Source organism: Palaemon carinicauda, chromosome 39 (genome assembly GCF_036898095.1).
Source record: "Palaemon carinicauda isolate YSFRI2023 chromosome 39, ASM3689809v2, whole genome shotgun sequence".
NCBI lineage: Eukaryota > Metazoa > Arthropoda > Malacostraca > Decapoda > Palaemonidae > Palaemon > Palaemon carinicauda.
In genome coordinates this window covers 18,607,789-18,630,276 of record NC_090763.1, presented here as the reverse complement: position 1 = coordinate 18,630,276, position 22,488 = coordinate 18,607,789, and the positions used below count along the sequence as shown (strand labels likewise).

Genomic DNA, 22,488 nt, shown 5'->3' with positions numbered 1-22,488 from the left:
TTATCCTGCAAGCCCAGCCTTTAGCTCTTTACAGGTTAACTTTAACATGGTAAATGTTACAGTTAACAGTATACTGTACTGTGAAAAAGTCCCCTGCGTGCATGCGCTTCAGCGCCCCGTATCCAGTGTTGAACAAATCAGGAAATCTGCTGATTTTCCTTTTGTTCAATACAGAAAGATGAAGTGGAGGAAAGCACAGAGGCAGACCTTTAAAGTGAGGAAATATTGTAACTTCAAACATGTCTTAACTCTATTGTGCTGATATACCGTAATAAGTTTAATAAGTTAGGTTCAGAAACTTCTTAGTTGATGAAATCTGAAAAATTGGCTACAGTACTTCCAAGACTGTATACACCCCTTATATATCCAACTTCATGGTGAATAAATTTGATAATTTTCTTAAATTTAGAAAAAGGCTAGCAATTCCTGTTTAATACTTAAACCCACTTTAAGATTTGTCAGTTTCCTAACCTTGTCATGGATTTTGATTAGATTTCCAGTCTTGACCCCATCATTACTCCTCATGCAAAAATCTTTAAATTCTGGTTTTGCTAATACAGTATTAAACTAAATAGATGTTTGTGGTAATCAAATAAGGAGGGTTTTGGAATTTCTTTAGCCTATTCTATAATAGGGATTATTTTTAGTCTCATAGAAGAGAAATTTGCCGACATCATGATTTATATTTAATTTTAGAATATCTTACTTGCATTGATAAAACTGTCAGATGGAGTCTCCAAAGTGTTGTAAACCTTTGTGTGTTTCGTGATTAAGAGAAGAGAGTAAATATGTATATCTATAGCCCCCCCAAAAACACATCAATTTCTTCATCTAATTTGGGACCTGTGTTGGAATTTCTCAAGTACCCACATTGGATCAAATGTTTCAACCTCAGATTTGTCAGCCAGGAGGCTCTCTTGTTTGAGATATATAGCAGCAGAAAGGGGTTATAGTAAACATTCTGTAAAGATTACCAACTAGACTCAAAATGCTTATGAGAACAGTGCGACAGTCCCTCCTCGTGAATTTCAGAAGGAAGGAAGACTTTCCCACTTCTCAGTTTAGGAATGCAGTAGAAGAGAGTGGGATGGAGGATTATCGTGTGTGATCCCATATATACGTGCTGTGTAGGATAATACTCCATCAGCTGATATTTGCAGCATTCGATTTGTAAAAGAAAGTTGTGTAGCTATACCCCTACTGCCCAGCCATTTTTTTTAGCTTGTTTCATAGTATGAATTGGTCTACTTTATTGAAAAACTTAGCTAAGTCAAAGTAAATAAGTGTCTAATAAGCTATTTGATTTTGGGACCTAATTATTGACTTATCATAGGATAAGTTATGGTAATGTGAATATCCCTTGTACTAATCCTTGGTGATTGTGGGTAGGAAGTTGTCATTAATCAAACGTTTGCCTGTTGCTTTTCTTATGAGATGGGATTCTAGTGATATAAGACATCATGAATTTGGATATAACATTTGCTGTTTGACTTTATTACTTGGTAAGGGATTGCATGTGTAAAAGTCTCTGAAATGTTATTTGTTTGCGGTTTATGCCACGGGAGATAGATGTGTTACTACAATTATCTTTAGCATGAATTTAAAAGCATTGTAGGGAAGGGGTCTGGCTGACCCTACGGTTGAATTAATTCCGTGTATCTTTTTTTTTTTTTTTTTTTAATAATTTTTCACTCATACTCGATGTTTTGAAATGTATGTTTATTGCTACTTATGTTACAGAAATTAATTGGATCCTCTTATCTTGTGGTTCTGGTTTGGGAGATGAAAACAGAGGAATATTGATTTGATGGGCTTAACATTTTTGTTCAGGTTCTGTGAATAGGGATCTGTTTACTATTAAGGAGTCTAATACCTCTTCACTTTTTTATTTTAGGTGCACCATAGAACAACTACTTTGTATTGTTTCTTACTTTCTCAACATCATCGTTTTCTATGTCTTGGTTTTCAGCCTCGGGAAAATTGAGTTGTTGTTGCTCTTTCTGTAATATTTTAACCGTTAATCCAAAGACTTGAATCGAGTTTGGAGGCATCAACTGAGAGTTTTAAGTTTTATTTTGCTACAATTGCACTGGCCTGTCTCATGATTACGGGTTCTAAAATTGCACTGGCCTGTGCCTCAGGATTATGTGTTTGAAAATTGCACTGGCCTCTGTCAGTATTATGGGTTCGAAAATTGCACTGGCCTGTGTCTCAGAATTTTGGATTATTTTCTGCCAGAAGATTTTATATTTAGGGCAATACATGTACTTGTTTAGCATTTCATGCCTCTTTGCTGTAATACTTTAAAAATTCCTGTTTCATTTGTTATTCAATAGCTCATTCCTCTCGTTAGTGTTATCGAGAATAGATTATGGTAGCCCAGTACTTTGATCTGGGTCTGAAGCTACTTTTAAGGTCTTGAGTTTCAATACACACACAAGGTCTAAGACTATGTAGTGGAGCCTTTAATTTTTCTCCAAATATCAGTGTGGTGTTAAAGATCATATCCACCAATTCTCCAACAAAGAAACTATTCAGCCTCAATGATATATTTATAAACTCATGAACCACCATTCTCAATAAGAGAAAATAGCTATGGCTATCTACAAACACTAGAATGAACATTATTCAACCATGTTTTTTCAAAAAGGCACATAAAAGAAACACAGGAAATATGAATAAATCACTATATTTCGGTCAATAAACATCGACCCTCTTCAGTATGTAAAGTAAAAATGAGGAATACAGTGGAGAGTGACGGTTTATATACGAAAGCAAAAGGGTGTGTTCAATTGTTCTATAGTTGTTATAATTGCTGAAAGGATTAGCCAAATTTAATTACATCCAGGTGCGTCTTCTTTCCTCCACCCTGGACCCCAAAGTAAAAAAAAAATATGCTCAATTATATATCAAAGAAATATGTTTATACTCCTAGTCACCATGAGCAACATGCCTTGGAACATTTTCAAAGAAAGGAACCTCATTATGCTATTTATGCTGATGGCTCTAAATCTTCCATGTGTGCTGGCTGTCCTTCAGTGTCCATAGATAAAATGAGTCTTCTCTCATTGTTCAGTGAAGCATCAGTACTTACATCCAAGCTATCAGCCTTCATATTAGCAATTGAGATTATTAAAACAATTGAAGACTGGATGAATCATAATTTTGTAATTTATACTGATTCCTGAAGCCCTAAATGGTTACACTAACAAGAATCAATTGATATTGAAATAAAAAAAAAAAAGCTCCTTGACAGGTTCTATTCTTTGGGGTGGTTGGTTAAATATAGAAATATGGAGGATTCCTGTCCATGTTGAGGTTTTGGGTTATGAAAAGCTGATGCAGAAACTAAATCATCAATTGGTTTGCCTATACAAGCTTTTGAAACTACCTGTGAAAGATTATATAACCTACTTGAAGCATTTCATAGCTACAAAATGGCAATCTCTGGAATGAAGATGCTGAAAATAAGTTGAGAGAAATAAAGCCATTTGTTTCTCTATGGGAATCTTTAGTACAAAAAGGAGGACGACTGAAGTAATTGTAACAAGATTGCGTATTTTTTTTTTTTTTTTTTTTTTAAACAAAGATATCTGCAGTAATTTGCACAGTTTATCAAAAATGTTTCATTTTGATAGTTACTATCAATAAAAGGACAGAAACCATTAACAATTTCTACATGTACGTTTAATATTTTTTTTTTATTTATCATGGTAAATTATCTATTGACTACTTTTGCTTACATTCACAAATGAATTTATTTTTCCATATTTTCATGGTAAAATATACACTATATGCTTCTTGGTTGTTTTGCTTATTTTAATTGAAAGAGAACATTAAATGGTCTATCATGAAGCATGATTTCATGGTAGATTTATAGAAATTTAGTCACACAATCTTTAAAAAAAGTATGTTTAAAGGCCTTCAATATCTAGAACTATGTTATTGCACTTACCTCTTTGACCACCAAGCTATTAGTCATCGGTTTGCTTCATTCCCATGACCAAGTTTTCATCGCTGGCAGGAAACTGGGAAGAAGTATTTTTTATCAAATCGCTAATGACCATGATATTTGAAACTTTTTTTTCCAAGTTATATTTTGACACAATCATCAGAATTGCAATACAGTACTGATAGCGTGAGGATATGTGGAAGTTGCTATATGCAGATGAGTCAGTGAATACTGCTGAAAATGAGGAAGAATTACAGAGATTGGTTGTATAGGGGCAAGAGACTTTGGAAAGGTGTGGCTTGAGGGTTAATGCAGATAAGGCTGACGCTATAGTGAGCAGTAAGGAATGTAGTGACAGGATAGCCATACAGGAAAGTCGAGGTGCAGTTATATAAACATGTAGAACAATTTAGATACTTGGGATCTACTGTAAATCAGGTGGGAGGATGTGAGGCTGAAGTTGAGAATAGGATAAAAAAAGCATGAGGAAAGTGGATGGAGGTAGCAGGAGTGGTATGTGTTGAGAAAAGTGCCAATCAAGCTAAAAGTCGAGATCTATAGCACATTGATAAGTCCAGTGTTAATATATGGATCAGAAACTTGGGCTTTTAAGACAAAAAGAGGAAGTGAAGCTTGAGAGAACAGATGAGAATGCTGAGGTAGATTATGGGAATATCATTGCTTGAAACATTGGAAAATGATGAAATAAGAATGGCAAGTTTGAAAAGATAATTGATGATGGGAGTGTCAAGACTGAGATGGTGGGATGTTGGCACTTGTTGGAGATGGATGGTGGGGGCGTGATTGAGGAGGGCTGGGAGTAACCTGTTAGGGGGGAGAAGATCAAGATGGAAGCAGAGAATTAGATGGCGAGATAAGGTGAAGAGTATGGGGAGAAGAGGTTTTGGGGAAGAGGATGCCTTTGATAGAAGCCATTGGAGTGGGTGTATCAGACAACTGACCCCGTATTGTAGAGATAACAGTGTGAAAGATGACTAACATTTCTATATACTGTATAATAAATCTTTAGATATGTATTCCCCAAAAATGCTACTTGAGCATACAAAAATACTTGAAAATTTTTTTTTTTTATATGAATTTGATAATTGTTGTACTGTACTTTGTTTCTGAATAAAAAAATGTATAAAGGGAGTACTATAGGTTTTCCAATATTTTTTCATAAATTATGAGAGAAAATTCAAGAGAAAATGGTATACAGTACTAAAGCATTTGGCATATGTGCAGCCTATTTGCTGGTACTGTATATTTGTTATTTTAAACCTATAGCGATGAAGTTCAACTAAGGCTCTACCACTAGCATAGAGCAAATTTTTGCCTGGGAGAAAAATTTGATTTTTAATGAATATTTGAAAAAAAAATATCTATTTGGTTACGTGTATTATGTCTATTGGTCGTTTATACTGTACAATACAGTGAAGAGTGGAGGAACGTATGTCGCATCCATCGATCGTCAAAGAATTAATTTACTGTAATAATACTTAGGTAAATTTTCCCCATGTAAATTGTTTTGTAAATTAATTAATACTGTACAAGTGAATGATGAAAGAAAATCTATAATTTAAAACATTATTTTCTTAGGGGAAATATCTGATGTCAGCATCAAGAATGAGTGAAGGGATTTTACTTAGTATAAATCACAAATATTCTGACTGTTGGACAAGTGTAGCTTGTATGATTGCTGGTTATAGCTTCTGTGAGTGAGCATGTTGTAGTATATCTTGTTTTTTTCATTATAATAGGTGATGAGAAGTAGAGCCCTCATTGAACTTTAGGAATTTTGAGTTGATTTATAATTGTGACTATGTTTCACGATAACATGAAAAATAAGATAAGCGGGGTAAAGATGTCAAGCCTCTCAATCTGTGAATATTGACATTAACCTTCACCTCTAATGCATTCAACTTAGGCTAACTGTTATGACCATAGTATTAATTTTCTTGCTGGAGATTTAATTTTCATGGCTTAATATTGGTTATGGTGTCTTTCTCAGGGGGTAATCAAAAGTTAAATCTCAGACACTAAAAGTTTAAAGGGCCCAATCATTGGAAATGTTTCCATTTTTTATCCTATGCATTTCAATGTTGAGGAAATGTGGTTGATGTCATTGAAACAGTGAGTGGTCAAGTTCTAATTTGGCTTCCCTGCAGTCACATAATGGAATTAGCGTTAAACTGTAAACTTGGAAGTATTTTGAGACCCTTGCAGTTTGAATTTTTTTTTTTTTTTTATATTCATATCAAATTATTTTTTTACGTGAAGCTTACTGACTCCTTAATTTTCAGCTTTGAATTTGTCTGGAACATTTAGGTTTTGCCAAAAAAAAAACTTAGTTATTTAAAAAAATGTTTTGACAGTTCTAAATTTTTTACAGATGGCTCGTCGGAAGAAAACCGAGGCTGTGGCTGAAGCAGATGTCAAGAACAAGCCTTCAGACTCAGCAGTTGAGGAAAGTGAACAGAACCAACAAGAAGTAGATAAGAATGAAGTTGGAAAATCATTAAGCAAAGAAGCAGCAGACAAAGATGTGCAAGACATAAAAGATCCCAATGGTGACATTCAGGAGGGGAGATCATCAAGAAGAAGTTCCAGAAGCAAAAGTTTGGATGAAGCCAATGAGAACAGTAAGGATAACAACGGCACTCAAAGGCACTCTAGGAGTCAAAGTGAGGAAAAGGAGGGTAGCAGCATTTCGTCCAGAAGGTCGACGAGGAGGAGAGGTTCTAGAAGTGAAAGCACTGAGAATGCAAACGATGACATAGATAAAGATGAAAATTCTCTCACTGGTCAGAAGCTAAAAAGCATTGAAGAGGAAGTTGTCGAGAGTTCACTGAAGATCCGTGATGACGATCTCTTCTTGGAACAAGATGAGGAGTCCCAGGAAGCTCGACAAGCTACGAAAGAGGCTGAGGAGGATCACAAGGAAGCTACCAGTAAAGAGAAAAGGCCTCAGTCTGCTGGAGGGGAGCAGGACAAATCTAATAAAACTCAAGAAGAGAAGGAGAATTTAGAAGACAGTAAGAGTAAAGATAAAAAGAAAAGAAAAGATAAAGATAAAGAAGACAAAAGTAGAAGAGATGAAGGGAAGAAGAGACGTTCCAGTAGTCACAAGGATACCGATGAAAAGGGTACTAAGGAATCCAGAGAGCACGAAACTGGTCGAAAAGATGAAAAGAAAGATTCTGGAAAACACGGCAGAACAGATAAGGAGGATGAACAAGATACACGTGCTACCAAGAAACTGAGGGATCGGTCAAGGTCTCACAGCCGGTATGTAGTTCTTATTAGTTGTGTTATTTCTTCCTATTTCAACATGTTACTTAGAGATGTTACTTATTCTAATCTTTTTCAATTGGTCAAATCACATACTGGAACAGTTCCTTATCAAAAGAAGAGAGAAAATGGTTATTGTAAATCTCGTAAGGAAAATTATTTTAATGAACTTCCCCTGATGTTCATATTACTTCTCTCTCGAAGACTGGCTTAACCCCAAAACTAATAATTTCCCATTTTTTTTCCTTTCGTTGAACCTAGACCGCCGATACAGTATGGAGGCACTCTTTTGGTTAATTGTAATAACCTCTCTGAATATGGCTCATTTTGTTATTGCATACGCATACACCAAAAAGTCTGGCCTATTCTTACCAGATTTTCCTATGTAAACTTGACAACACTGAGATTACCAAACTATTCTTCTTTGCTCAGGGTGTTAACTACTGCAGTGTAATTGTTCAGTGGCTATTTCCCTTTTGGGAAGGGTAGAAGAGAGACCTTTGGCTATACTAGGCAGCTCTTTTAGGAGTACACTCTAAAATCAAATCATTATTCTCTAGTCTTGGGTAGTGCCATAGCCTCTATACCATGGTCTTCTACTGTCTTTGATTACCGTTCTCTTGCTTGAGGGTACACTTGGCCACACTATTCTATCTTATTTCTCATCCTCTTGATATTTAAGAGCTAATTTAATTTTGTTACTGATCGTGGAATATTTTATTTTCGTTGTTTATTCTTCTCTTGCTTATTTATTCACTTGTTTCCTTTCCACACTGGGCTATTTTTCCATGTTGGAGCCCTGGGGCTTATAGCATCTTGCTTTTCCAACTAGGGTTATAGCTTAGCTTGTAAAAATAAGAAGAATACAGTAATTGGTTATAAAATAGATTCTGTGTTTTCCAGTCTTCTACACTTTGTTTACCTCTTCCAGATTGTTTGTTATTAAGGTTATTAGTGATCATGAGGAATGTCTTCTGGATTTGTTATTACCTCCTCTAACGAAGTTGTAAGGAGGTTATGTTTTCGTGCCTGTTTGTTTGTTTGTGAACAGCTTCCTGACCAAAATTTTTAATGTAGAGTAATGAAACTTACAGAGAATAACTGTTTTGTAAAAAGCTGGAAATGATTAAATTTTGGAAGGTCAAGGTTAAAGGTCAAGATCACAGTTAAGCAAAATGTCCAATTCCAGTAATCAGCCACAATTTTTTACATCGTTGTCACAGAGACTTCAAATTTAGTTCATATTTGAATGTATGAAAATCTATGCCAATTAATACAGGTCAAGGTTGAGCAAAAGGTCAAGAAATAAACTGCCACAGTGGAGGTCTCTACCGAGTGCCCATCTAGTGAATTCTTGTGTAGATTGTTTAAGATGAATATTTCTAGGCTGTTAGGGACCTCATTCTCTTTGTGTCTTGTTCTGGGGGCAAATTAGTGTTTTAGATAATCATTGTGAGGAAAGTGAATGGCTTACTTTTCTCTTATGAAGAGTTATGTTAAAGGGTCACTGACCAGATTGAGAGTTATAAACAAAAAAAAGAAGCTAATGTTTAGTTCAAGAAAATCTAGAGAAGACTAGGTTGGTGTTAAATGGGGGAATGATGATGGTAATGCTACTAAAGCTATTAATTAGCTATTGGGCTTTCATAGTAATGAGGTTCAGAAGCTCTCTTCTTCTTGGGCTTAATTTCTTTATTTAAAGCCAGTGAGTTTACCATAACTTGCACTTTTTTTAACTTAAGCCTAACTCCTCAAGCTATGCCTAGTTGTTCTCTGACACCAGTCAGTAATGGTTCTGATAGTGCATAGCGCATAACTCAGTTGTTCGCCTTTCTACTAGCCTCGTACCTTCAAATTATTTGTTATCCTTCTATTGTGAAACTCTTAGCTTTCTGTGATCTGGTCTGCTTGTTTGACCTTTGTATTCAGAAGTAGAAGGCCAAGCTGGTAACCTGAACCCTATCTTCCACCTGCTGAAGTAATCGCTCTTGAGAAATTTCTTTATTCATATATTAATGTCTTGGCTTTTTGTATGATTCCTGTGGAACAGTCTGCGCTTATATTAGATAAATCTTTTAATTACAGGTAAAGCTGTTTGGGTTGCACCATCGTTTTGGATGGCAGTATAATCGGTCTTATGTATGCTTGGCCACTAGTGCACATCAAGTTTTCCTTTGTGTTGTGAAAATTCTGATGAGGTATCTCTGTTTCTATCATATAAGAAGCTTATTTTTGAAAGGTATCTAAATAAGGTGAATTTTGATTCATGTTATTTTTCCAAGTTGTCAATAGTTGAGTTGCCACATCCGAGATGACTTTATCTCAATTTTTTTGCAGAATTTTTGTAGGTAGAATTAAAAGATTATTATATCAAGTGCAAAGCAAGGCTACTAACTCTGCTTTCTGTTTAAGGCCCTTTGTGTCAATAGGCATAGGAGATTATGATGGTGTTTAGTGTTGGGTATGCCTCCTCCAACCGTTCCAGTACCACGAACAAGCTCCTCCCACCTCCTCGCCTAAGAGCAGAGGAGGTACTTTGAGATCCTGGAGGAGCCCAGTTCAGCTCTTCCTCTCCACCACTCACTGGAAGAGCTAACCAGGGGAATCCCTCTTGAGAGAGACTCCAACCGGCAGGTCTCATTCTCGGCAGCCGAGATCCTTAATCAGGAGAAGGTCACAAAGTATGCTATGCAAGCTACTTCGTGGCTTGATATCTGGTTACGGACTTTAGGTATCCTGATATGTTCCGAGGATTTTTCCAAGGAACGTTCCGGGAAAGCTATGGAAACCTTCCTTCTCTCAGGTACTCGCACAATCGAGTTTCTTGCCCACCAAGTCTCGAACTTGTGGGCAAATACCATCTTGAAACGTCGGGATGCAGTAGCTGAGAGATTCCACCAGAAGGTTCCTAGCATTGAGATCAATAGGCTGAGACATTCCTCCATAGAGGGGTCTCTTCTATTAGCTTAAGGATGTGGAACATGCGGCTGAGAGTTGGAGGAAGTCTCATCAAGACTCCCTCCTCCATAGGGCTTTAATATCTAAGCACCACAGCAGTCCTGTCCAACCAAGACCACAACGATGACAAAAACTCCAGCGAAGACAACGGTGTCTAAGCCCTTTCTTGTCAAAGACAGGAAAGGCAAAAAGTCCCCCAAGGGAGGTAAAAATCCTAGAGGGAGTAGCCGAGGCCGCAAGCGCTACAATAGGGAGTCCTTCATTTCCACCAGTGGGGGGATGCCTTCAAAGTTGCGCAGACAGGTGGAAGCAACTTGAGGACGATTCCTGGACAGTCTCCATGATCAGTCTAGGATATTGCGTCCCGTTCATAATATCTCTACCTCCCCTGATCAGGAATCCAGTGTCATTGAACTCCCTTGCCATGGGATGGGCAAGGGGGCAAGTCCTTCGGGCAGAAGTCCAGACCCTGTTGAAGAAAGGCGCTCTCCAAGAGGTCCTCGACGGATCCCCAGGCTTCTTCAGTCGACTTTTTCTTGAAAAGAAGGCGTCTGGAGGCTGGAGACCAGTCATCGACCTCTCAGCTCTGAACAAGTTTGTCAAACAAACTCCATTCAGCATGGAGACGGCAGACACGGTCAGACTAGCAGTAAGACTGCAAGACGTCAAGTGCACACTGGACCTAAAGGACGCGTACTTCCAGATCCCAGTCCATTCGTCTTCAAGGCAGTACTTAAGATTCAGCCTAGACAACAGAATATACCAGTTCAAGGTGCTGTGCTTCGGTCTTTCCAAAGCACCATAAGTCTTCACCAGAGTGTTCACCCTAGTGTCATCTTGGGCACACAGGATTGGCATCCGTCTCCTCCGTTATCTGGACGACTGGCTAATCCTAGCAGACTCAGTGTCAACCCTTCTTCAACACTGAGACAAACTTCTGAGACTCTGCCAGGATCTTGGGATCATGGTAAATCTCGAGAAATCCTCTCTGCTTCCCACTCAAAAGACTGGTATACTTAGGCATGATTATCGACACCATTCTCCACAAAGCCTTCCCATCAGACGACAGGATAACCAGACTGAGAAAGGTCGCAAGACCTTTTCTCAGACGAGAAGAACTTCCAGCCCAATCTTGGCTACATCTCCTCGGTCACCTTTTGTCGCTGGCCCGTCTAGTTTCCAATGGTCGCCTCAGGATGAGATCCCTCCAGTGGCAACTCAATTCCCGGTGGAATCAAGCACACGACTCCCCGGACATCCAGATCCCCATGGGACCTGCGGAACTGGACAGACCTCCATTGGTGGGGGACAGATGAGAATCTACGAAAGGGAGTGGACCTTCTTGTCCTCCCCCCGGATTTGATGCTGTTTTCAGATGCTTCAAAAAAAGGGTTGGGGGCCCACGTGCTGCAACACTCGACCTCAGGCCTCTGGTCAGAGTCAGAGAAGTACCTCCACATAAATCTCCTAGAGGTAAAGGCCGTCTTTCTGGCCCTTCAATAGTTCCTGGCAAGCCACTCTGTGGTGGTGATGAGCGACAACACCACAGTAGTGGCCTACATCAACAAACAAGGAGGTACTTTTTTGCAGCAACTATCCCATCTAGCATTAGAGATACTGAGATGGGCCTATATCCACTCGATACCACTATCAACACACTTCATTTTGGGCAAAAGGAATGTGCTCGCCGACAACCTGAGCAGTGTATCTCAGATAGTGAGTACCGAGTGGTCTTTGGATTATCTAGTAGCCAACAAAGTCCTGACTTTGTGGGGTTCTCCGACTGTGGACCTCTTAGCAATGGCCCTGAACTTCAGGCTCCTGCTGTACTGTTCCCCAGTCCCAGACCCCAAGGCTCTCTGGCAAGATGCTTTCCAACAATGGTGGGAAAACATCGACGCCTTTCCTCCCGTTTTGTCTGATGAGGAGGGTACTCAACAAGACCAGAACATCGGTTAATCTTTCAATGACACTCATAGCTCCGCTATGGCATCACACAGAATGGTTTCCGGACCTTCTGCAACTCCTAACGGAGCCTCCAAGAGAACGCCCTCCATGACACAATCTACTCAAACAACCACATGCCATCATCTTCCATAAAGCCGTAGCTTCGCTACGACTGCGTGCCTGGAGACTATCCAGCATCTCCTCTCTGAGAGAGGATTTTCGCAACAAGTTGCAATCAGGATATCTGGACATCTGCGAAAATCTCCAGCAGCAGTCTACCAGGCAAAGTGGAAAGTCTTCGGTGGTTGGTGTCGTGGAAGGGGTATCTCTCCACTCGATTCCACTATTACAGCAATAGCGGAGTTCCTTGTGTATTTCCTTGAAGAAATGCGCCTATCAGTCTCGGCAGTGAAAGGCTATCGCTCAGGGTTAAGCCTCGCCTTCAGACTGAAAAGAATGGACATTTCTTCATCGTTAGAAGTTTACTTACTCATACGGAGTTATGAACTTTCCTGCCCCCAGTCAGAGGTGAGACCTCCCCCATGGAACGTGGTTCGAGTTCTCAGGTCTCTTAAGAGACCTCCCTATGAACCATTACGCCAGGGAACAGATCGCCACCTGACTTGGAAGATGGTGTTCTTGCTAGCTTTGGCCACGGCCAAGCGAGTCGGTGAACTTCAGGGTCTCTTACACGACATCGCCCATTCAAGGGGATGGGGAGAGGTAACGTTCAGCTTCGTCCCTGAGTTTATTTCTGAGACTCAGACCCCGGAGTAGCTGATCCTCTATTCGACTCCTTCCGGATTTCTAGTCTCCGTACTCTTAACAGATGACCCAGACCATCTCTTACTATGCCCAGTAAGGAGTTTGAGGCTGTACCTCAAGAGAACAGCCGCAGCTCGTCCTCGTGTGCCTGCACTATTCGTCAGCACAGGAAAGACCAAGAGGAGGGACACCAAGAACACCATCTCAGGATGGATTCGCAGGGTCATTGACCATGCACTGAATCCAGATCATCCTCCGTCACGTCACCCCAGAGCACATGATGTCAGGGGCATAGCTACGTCCCTGGCCTTCAAAAGAAACTACTCGGTGAAGCAGGTTCTTCAAGCTGGGGTGTGGAAACGTCAGAACACGTTCACATCCCACTACCTGCAAGACGTGACCCACAGGAGACGATACGTTTTCTATCGGTCCTGTGGTAGCTGCACAACAGCTGGTTTAAAACCTCAAGCTCCTTATTGGACAAGTACCCGGTTTTAGTCTTCATGAATGAAAAGGTTTGATTGGCCCTTATTCTTTTCTACATCATCCCCTCTCCTGGGGAAAGCAGCATCCTGGGTTCTCTGCATAGCTGACCTCAAACCACTGCAAGTAAACCATGCTCCCTTTTGTACCTGGTATTAAAATTGATACTGTTGCATCCCCATACCCTGATGAGGTGGTATTGGGAAAGTCCTAGTGCACAGTTTTTCCATCTAAAGAACTGAATAACTTTCTAGGATGAGTCACATTTTTACATACCTTCACACACAGTTGCGTAGGCCGCGAACTTTGCGTAGCAAGGTTTTAGCGAGCCGCAGGGACTCCTTATTCCTTGAGTGCTAACACACTCAGATAAGGAGCCCGTGGGTAAATCCAAAAAGCCCTTCCTAATGGGTGAGTCACCCCTATTAAATAGCGTGGTTTGTATTCATTACGGAACAAATGACAAATTCGTAGATAATTTGTATTTTTGGTAACTATACAAACCTCAGCTATTTAACCAAACTTGGCTGCCAGCCCTATCCCCCTTGAAGTCCTACCTCCAAGCAAAGTGAGCTCAATCACAGGTGTGTGAGGGGGAGCAGTAGTAACCCCCCCCCCTATTAAATAGCTAAGGTTTGTATAGTTAGGAAAAATGCAAAATATTTACGAATGTCATATTAATTCAAGGAAATATTTGAATACAGGAATTTCCAGCTGATTGACTTGAAGAAATACCATTTGTTGGTAATGAAGTGGAGAATATTCTTGAATGACACTTTGAGTTCCTTGTAGCGTTTGTCATTTTGGGTGAGGCAAGAATAGTACTGTACATGTATTTGGTACACCATTAAGCATAACATCATAAAAGCAAATCTTTGCTGTTAAGCTATGATGATGAAAAACAAACAAACACTATGAGAGTTCACCATGCAGTGAAAAAAACTCAAATGAAATCTCATAGTATTCCAAAAAGAAGGATGTTGTTCAGATGGCGCTCGCGTCGTGGCGGTGGTGGTTGGCTAGGACCTTTGTATCGGCCCATCCCTTTGACGAAGGAATTAACTAAATGGAAGACAACCTGTGAATAGTGGTTTTCACGCGCCTTTGCTTTATACACGACACCCAAAAGGTGCTCGCGCGAGGGTAGTAACCTCAGCATTCCATGCTTTTTTCTTTCTCTGGTATAATTGGAAGGTTTTATCAGAAAAGATATATAAGAAGGACTCTTTTCACCGGGCGCCACAGGTCTCTCCCCAGAAATAGATTTTTCCTTCGTCAAAATCCCTTTTTTCTGTCTTACCAGTAATTAAACTTACAACTTGCTTCAAGACTGTCAGCAGAACATCATGATTTTGTATTGTTATTGCTGTCTGTTAATAACATTTTATACTTTGATGAAAAGAGCTCAAAGTTGTAGGGGAGAAATACCATTGCCATGATTCATGGCCTGAAACTTTAGAGTTCTGTGGCAGAAGAGTCTTGTCAAATGTCTATGAATGAAAGTATGAGACTGAGTGCATCCTAGACAGTGTCATCATTGTCTTGGAAACACTCAAGTAGTTTGGGTCTGTCTTTACACTGTGCACTACATTTGCCATGAATGCGGCATGTCATGCTGTTTTGGGCACAGCTGCAGGAAATACATCTGAGCTTGGTGCTCCTGTATTAACAGCAAATATCCTGTATGAGATCTGGTGGTGTAGACTCTATATCAGTGATAATTGGTACAGCTGACCCATTTTCAATTTTGAAGCCAGATTCCTCTTTTTTTCAGAACTGTGGTCTGGTGCTTCCATGTGTTCACTTGATACACCTTTAAAGAGTGAAAATGACAGGCTTTATCTGTGGGTAGCATGCACTCCACTGGGACACTTGTTAGAAATTACATTCAGGTAATGCAGAATGTTCAAAGTCAGGTTTTTGTCGCATGCACCACCTTGCAGACACGGCAAACTTCTCTCTCATGTTGCCAATGGTTTCCTTATTAGCTGGTATGTCTTCAAATAACTTCAGATGTTGTTGTTCAACTGATGATGTGAGAATATTAACTGTTTTCAGTTTGCCCTTTACAAAGAATGCTGAGGTGGTATCACAACCAGACATAGCATGCATAATTAACAAGCTGTTGTACAATTCTTTTCCTAAATACTGATGGAGGCTGTGGATAGCTTTTGTATGTTGACACAAGATGGTGGTCTTTTCTTGTAGATAGCACAAGAGGATTATCAAAATGTCTTGGTATTCTTGTGGTAGCTAGAAGAGCCTTATGGACAATAACGTCTGCATCGCCTTCTTAACCAGCATGCTTTACAGGAATGCCGACCTCCTCAAGAAGTGTTCCTAGTAGTTTGATGAAATTTTTCTTATTCTTCATAAACAAGAAAAGTTGTCTTGTTTCGTAGCACTGGTGTTTGCTATCTCGCCAAAATGTCTGGAGCTTGTATATTGTGCAGTTTTCTGCACTTTTGTTCAGGATCTTTGGTTGTTAGGATTTCATAGTTAAATATTTACCCAGGTAAGCACTTGCTTATCCCTTCCATGTTTAACAACTGATATTAAGAGTTCACACTTTTTCCCATAGTTCTAACCTTAGGCCAAGGTATCTGATGAATGAGTGCCCACCCATCAATGGCATTTGAAACTGATTTGTTGTGATCATGGGTGCAAATCTCGAGATTAGATGTTTTGCAAGCTGTGATTTGCGCATGCTTCCATCATCATGAAAGAGAGCAGGTGCTACTGTTACTAACTTATGGGGAAATACACTTTTCTGTGGTAGACAATTAACACATGTACGGGCCAGCAAACTTTGGTGTAGTTTACTAGATGACATCGTGCTGTCACTGTCAACCTTCAGTGGCTTGCACATTGGTGCAAAAGTTGTAGCTATGACTTGGATATTTATTAGTGTTTTTCCAATATGTGATTTTTTTTTTCACTGCCTACTTTTTTATTGTAAATATTGCAGTTGTATTTTTTGTAATTTACAGTAGTTTGAAATTTTCCTCATGAATGTATATATATATAAATATTTTTTTTCTTTTAGTTCTAGTGACTCTTCAAGATCGCCATCTCCAAAGAAGTCGAGGCATGAGGCAGCACGCTCAAGTTCCCGCAGACACTCTCAGGAAGAGAAAAAGGATGGTAAAGAGAACGATAAGAAGAAAGAATCAAGACATCATAAGGATAGCATTGAAGAATCCAAAGACACTCCAAAAGCAAAAATTCTCTGGAATGAGCCTAAAGGTCTGCCAGAAGATGCCGAAAGTGAAAATAGGAAGAGTAGGAAAGGCTCAATTTTGGATGACAAGTAGGTAGACTTGAAGTTTTTTCATATCTATTGCTTCTAGGGTTTTTAACTTTAGATAGAAAAGATTATTAATGCTGGTACCATTGTGATGAACTCTGAATTAAAACCTCTTGCAACCATTTACCACTTTTTGCGGGACTGCTTACACTGCCACCCACCTGTCGCGTACCGTGGGGAGAGTGAAAACATGGTTTTCCTACTTTACCATATAAATTTATTTTCCATCTTTTTACCAAATATTTTAAGATGTCTTACTGTTGTTTTTAGAAATTCTTTTACTGAAAAATTTATTTTGAAAAAGAATGCTTTATTTGATAGTGTAGGTTGTATTTATGAAATTCCATGCGATGGATGTGATATGAAATATATTGAGCAAAGTGGTAAAATGCTAGCAACCAGACTACACCAACAGAAGTATTGGGTCAGTGTTGGTATGTTTAATGCACTTTTCTTTCACATGAATCAATATTTGTTCCAACACGAATACTTACCTCGAACTACTTTCTTAGGAGTTACCTGTAATCTCCTCTCTACCGACCAGAGTTTTGTGTAGGATACCCTAAAACCCGTTTTCTATGGAGGGCTATCTCGGGCGTAAGAGAACGTGCCCCGAGGGTAGCTTTTGCGCTAGGTCGAGGTCCGCCTGGGTCGTGAGCGTCAGTAAGTTCTCTGGTCGCGACGTGTCACCACGTCGCTCTCATTCTCTCTCGACCCTTTGTGTGCGCCGTGTGTGTCCCACGTGTTTACCGCGTGGTAACTTGTGCTCATCCCTTGTGTTCCTGTGTGTTCACTACCCTTCCTTGTGCTTCCCAAGTGTATTCCTTTGATTCCCTGCGTTCCTGTGTCTCGTGTTTGTGCGTTATGGAGCAGATCCGCCGTTGTCCTGGGCATAGAGCCGGAAAATCATGTGGAGCGTTCCTCTCCAAACCTGAAGTGGACCCTCACTCCCTTTGCTCTTCCTGTAGGGGCAAAGTTTGTTCGTCTTCGGATACGTGCCTCGAGTGTGTGGGTTGGAGTGATATTCAGTGGGTGCGTTACGGCACGAAGAAAAAGAAATCGTCGAAGCGTTCACCCAGGAAAGCTAGTGTTTCTTCGCCGCTACCGTCGCCCAGTGAACGGTCCGACGGGGCTTCTGTCTCTCCTTCCCCTACCCAGAGTAGGGGACGAGGTAAGTCCATCATGGGGAAAGAACCGAGAGTTCTTCCCCAGGAGTCTGGTGAATGTGAAGTGGGGGTTGCGGGGCCTTCTCAGGCTAGTGAGGAGCCCGGTAGTGCTGTGTCAGGGAGCTCTGGAGACTCGGCCCTTGTGCTTGGGGGGCACGTTTCCTCCGATGACCCCTTGTTGTGTAGCAATGTTGTTTCTGTGTCTTCGCCCCCTTAGTGGGCCTGTGTTTCAGGTTCTTCGGCAGGCGGCGACAACCAGGGTAAGTTAGGTTCCGCAGGGAGTGATGCCTTCGGTTGGAAGCTTCCTAAGACACCAGGTAGGTCCCCTATGCGGATGGAAGAGGGCCTGGAATCTTGGTTCCCTAGTGTTGGGCGCCAACCCTCCTTTCCAACCCCTCTCACGGAAGTCCCTGAAGCCTTCCTGCAACCCTCTACCTCGGGTACACAAGGAGTCGCGAAGTCCCCCGAGGTCCCCGCTCCCGCCCGCCGTACGGTAGGTACAGTGTCGTCGGGCTCTTCGGAGGAGTCTTTCTCGTCGGGAGAAGAAGCCAGAAGGAGACATCGGCGTCGGAGGGAGCGGTCCAGGAGCAGGCGTTCCCGCTCAAGATCACGTTCCAGGTACAGCAGGAGGCGCTCCCGTTCTCCACGAAGGAAACACAGGAGGAGTAGGTCACCCGATGGCGATTGGGTTTTCGTACCCCGGGAGTCGGAGATACAGTGTTCCCCGGACCGGCGGTCCAGGGAGTTCTCGCCAAGGAGACCATCCTCCAAGCATAGTTATGACCCTCGCAGGGAGAAACGCGAGAAGGACTCGGCAGGAAGGCGTAAGACCGCGAAGCCTCCGGTTCACCCCGCCCAGCGGGGGGAACCGCGCTTCATTACAGGCAGCCTGGCCGAACCAGCCCAGCTGGTGTGGCCCTCGGACTTTAAGGAACGGTTCCCGCTGTCGGGTCAGCCCACGGGAGCCGCGTCCTCGTCCTCCAGGGAACTGGATCGGACACTAGTCCTCGCCGGTTCGGCGATGCCTGTCCTGACCCCCGCCCCTGGTGCGGAGACCTCCGCCGGGGAGGACCAGTACCTCTGCAGGGGAGTTCGTGTTGTGCCAGGACCAAGGCGCCCGATGGGAGTGCCCGGTGACCCGGCTCCCCGGGCTCAAGCCGAAGCTTCGGCCGACGGTAGAGAGGGTTCCCCGACGGAGGACTCGGCCTATAGAAGAGTGATTGGCCTAATCAGGAGGCATCACAAGATTGAAGAACCGGCAGCTACCGACGAGGACTATTTGAGGTCCAGCCTTATCCGGCTGATGTAGGCCCCTGCCCAGCCAAAAACCTCCCTGGCTCTTCCTGTAACCCGGGATCTCGTCCTGGGACAGGAGCACGTGGATAGAGTGGTGGCAGGTAATGCCGAAGCCCCCAAGACTCAGAGCTCTTCTAAGTTGCTTCAGGGGCTCAAAACGCAGAGCAAGGTCTATGTACCAGAAGGACGGCGGCCGGGAGCCTGCAAAGTAGAACCTTCTCTCGACATTCTGGGCCAGGGCGTCTCGGAAGACAGAGCCTCTTCAGCCCCAGTCTGTTTTTCTCCATCGGAGGCTGCGATGATGGAGGAAATGTGTAGGGACCTGGTACACGTCTCCTCTTGGCTAGACTGGTGGGCTTCCACCTTAGTAGGTGTGCAAGCTACCTTTGACCCCACAGACCCGGAACAGCAAAGCCTCCTGAGGGAACTTATCACCTCCGGGGGCAAGACTCTTAAGTTCCTGACTTACCAGTCCCTCGCCCTGACCGCGAATTGGGTGCTTCGCAAGAGACACACCGTCCTGGCGAAGGTGTCCCGAAAGGTCCCAGACAGAGAGGCGCGGGCCATGAGGAGCCTTCCTTTGTGGGGTGACTCCTTGTTCCCCTTAAAGGACTTGGAAACGATCATGGAGAAAGTGTCCAAAAGGAAAGATTTAAACACTCCCAGGCCTACGCCGGTAAGGAGACCGCCCTACAAGAGGTCAGTCTCAGACAGTGCCGCGATGTCTCAGGCCTCTCCTAACATGACGAAGCGAGAAGCTCCTTCTTCCTCCTGGGCCTCAGCGCCTCAGCCCCCCCGTAGAGGAGCCCCAGCAGCTTCAGCCTCCTTTAGAACAGGTTATTCTTCCTCCAGGAGAGGCCGTTTAGGCCGCTCTTCCAGGAGGAGATAGAGTGGGAGGCCCCCTATCCCTGCCCAAGCCTCAGGTTGGGGGATGCCTCAGACTATATTGGCAAGCATGGAAAGCTCACGGAGCAGAGCCCTGGACAGTGTCCGTACTGAAGGAGGGCTACAGGCTACCGTTCTTAGCAGAACCCCCCCTCTAATTCCGGCCATCCGGTCGGAGTGGCTGGTTCCCAAGGATCCGTTGAAGAGAGCCGCCCTTCAAGAGGTGGTGTCCTCCATGTTGGAGAAGGGCGCCATGGAGGAGATCCTACACCCAGGTCCAGGTTTCTACAGTTGTCTGTTCCTGGTGGAGAAAGCGACAGGGGGGTGGAGGCCGGTTATAGATCTGTCGGCCCTCAACAAATTCATAAGGAAGACAGACTTCAAAATGGACACTCCGAATTCAGTCATGCTGTCCTTGAGGGAGAAAGATTACATGATGACCAGAGACCTCAAGGACGCTTACTTCCAAATTCCGGTCCACCCCTCGAGTCGAAAGTTTCTCCGGGTGAAATGGGGTACCCAGATCCTGCAATTCAAGACCCTTTGCTTCGGATTGTCAACAGCGCCCCAGGTATTCACGAGAGTCTTCACGACAGTCTCAGTGTGGGCTCACGAACGAGGCATTAGCCTCATCTGGTACCTGGACGACTGGTTGCTTCTTTCCTCCTCGAAGGACGTCTTGAAAGAGCAAGGGATGAAACTTCTCCAGTTTTGCAAGGATCTGGGTATCGTGATCAACCCGGAAAAATCGAACCTATCCCCCTCCACCAGAATGACCTATTTGGGGATGACACTAGATACCCTTCTGGGAAAAGCATTTTCTTCGGAAGACAGAGTAAGCAATCTGAGGGAGATCCTTCGTCCGTTCCTGTCGGGGCAACCCAGGAGAGCGAAGGACTGGCAAAGACTAATTGGGCATCTGGTGTCGTTGGAGAAACTGGTTCCCCAGGGGAGAATCAGGCTCAGAGCCATCCAATGGAACCTGGAGAACCTCTGGTGCCAACTGGACTCGCAACAAGAACTAATCCCAGTCCTACCAAACATAATTCCCTCCCTGGAATGGTGGCATTGCCGATCGAACTCGCTCAAGGGGATGCCCTTCGCGAACGACCCTCCCGAGTTACTTCTGTTCACAGACGCCTCCAACCAGGGATGGGGAGCCCATCTCCTCGACGAGACAGCGATAGGAACCTGGATGGACGGAGAAAAGAACCTACACATCAATGTCCTAGAGTTGAAGGCAGTCCAGAAAGCTTGCCTACACTTCGTAGATCTACTAAGGGGAAACACTGTGGCGTTGATGTGCGACAACGCCACAGTGGTAGCGTACATAAAGAAACGAGGAGGTTTGAAGTCAAGGGAAATGTGCGATCTCACCCTAGAGATTCTAGATTGGGCAGAAACGAACCAGGTTGTGTTATTAGCAAGGTTCATCCCCGGGAAAAAGAACGTGCTGGCCTACGGTCTCAGCAGGATGGGTCAAATAGTAGGGACAGAATGGTCCCTCCTTCCAGAAGTAGCCAAGCTCATCATCCAACGTTGGGGTTCCCCGGTGATGGACCTCTTTGCAACCAAACTGAACGCGCAACTTACCGTGTATTGTTTTCCTGTCCCAGACCCGAAGGCAGCCTTGGAGGATGCCTTTCAGCACAGGTGGGACAACCTAGACGTGTACGCTTTTCCCCCCTTCACGTTGATAAGGCAAGTACTCAACAGAGTAAGGACTGCCCAGAACTTAAGGATGACTTTGGTAGCGCCCTGGTGGCCGGAGAGAGAGTGGTTCGCAGACCTAAAAGACCTGGCGAGTCAACCTCCGTGGCCACTCCCCGACAGGACAGACCTTCTACAACAACCGCATTTTCTCAGATTTCACGACAACCCACAGTCTCTACGTCTTCACGCCTGGAGACTATCGAGCGACTGCTAAGAGGATGTCACTATACCTGAGAAGGTCGTTGGCAGCGGTCTACCAAGCTAAGTGGGCCTCCTTCACGAAGTGTTGCGCTTCGAGGCACATTAAACCCCTCAAAGCCTCGGTCCCAGACATAGCGGATTTTCTAGTATATCAATAGGAATGTCAATCCCAGCCATAAAAGGAGTACGAGCCGCCTTGGGTCAAGTCTTCCTCCTGAAGGGCATCGACCTGGGTTCCTTTAGGCACATCTCGATGCTTGTCAGGAGCTTCGAGCAGTCCTGCCCCCCACAGGCAGTTAGGGTACCTCAGTGGGACTTAGCTAGGGTCCTGAAGATGTTAAGTGGCCCCCCCTTCGAACCAATGAAAGATATCGTAGACAGGGATCTCACTCTCAAGACAGTCTTTTTGCTAGCCTTGGCTTCTGCTAAAAGAGTAGGGGAGATCCATGGGCTGTCTTATGACGTCTCTCATTCGAGGGGGTGGAAGGAAATATCTTTCAAGTTCGTTCCCTCTTTTGTGGCGA

At 43.2% G+C, this 22,488-nt stretch overlaps 1 protein-coding gene across 1 annotated transcript in view; it reads left to right on the top strand.

Moving 5' to 3' along the window:
• LOC137631053 (titin homolog) overlaps nucleotides 1-22,488 on the top strand; it is a 129,715-nt gene that overhangs the window by 82,462 nt on the left and 24,765 nt on the right. The window contains exons 6-7 of the mRNA XM_068362644.1: nucleotides 6,345-7,240; nucleotides 16,443-16,706. Coding sequence (XP_068218745.1) covers nucleotides 6,345-7,240; nucleotides 16,443-16,706 — 1,160 coding nt within the window. The remainder of the gene's footprint in view (nucleotides 1-6,344; nucleotides 7,241-16,442; nucleotides 16,707-22,488) is intronic.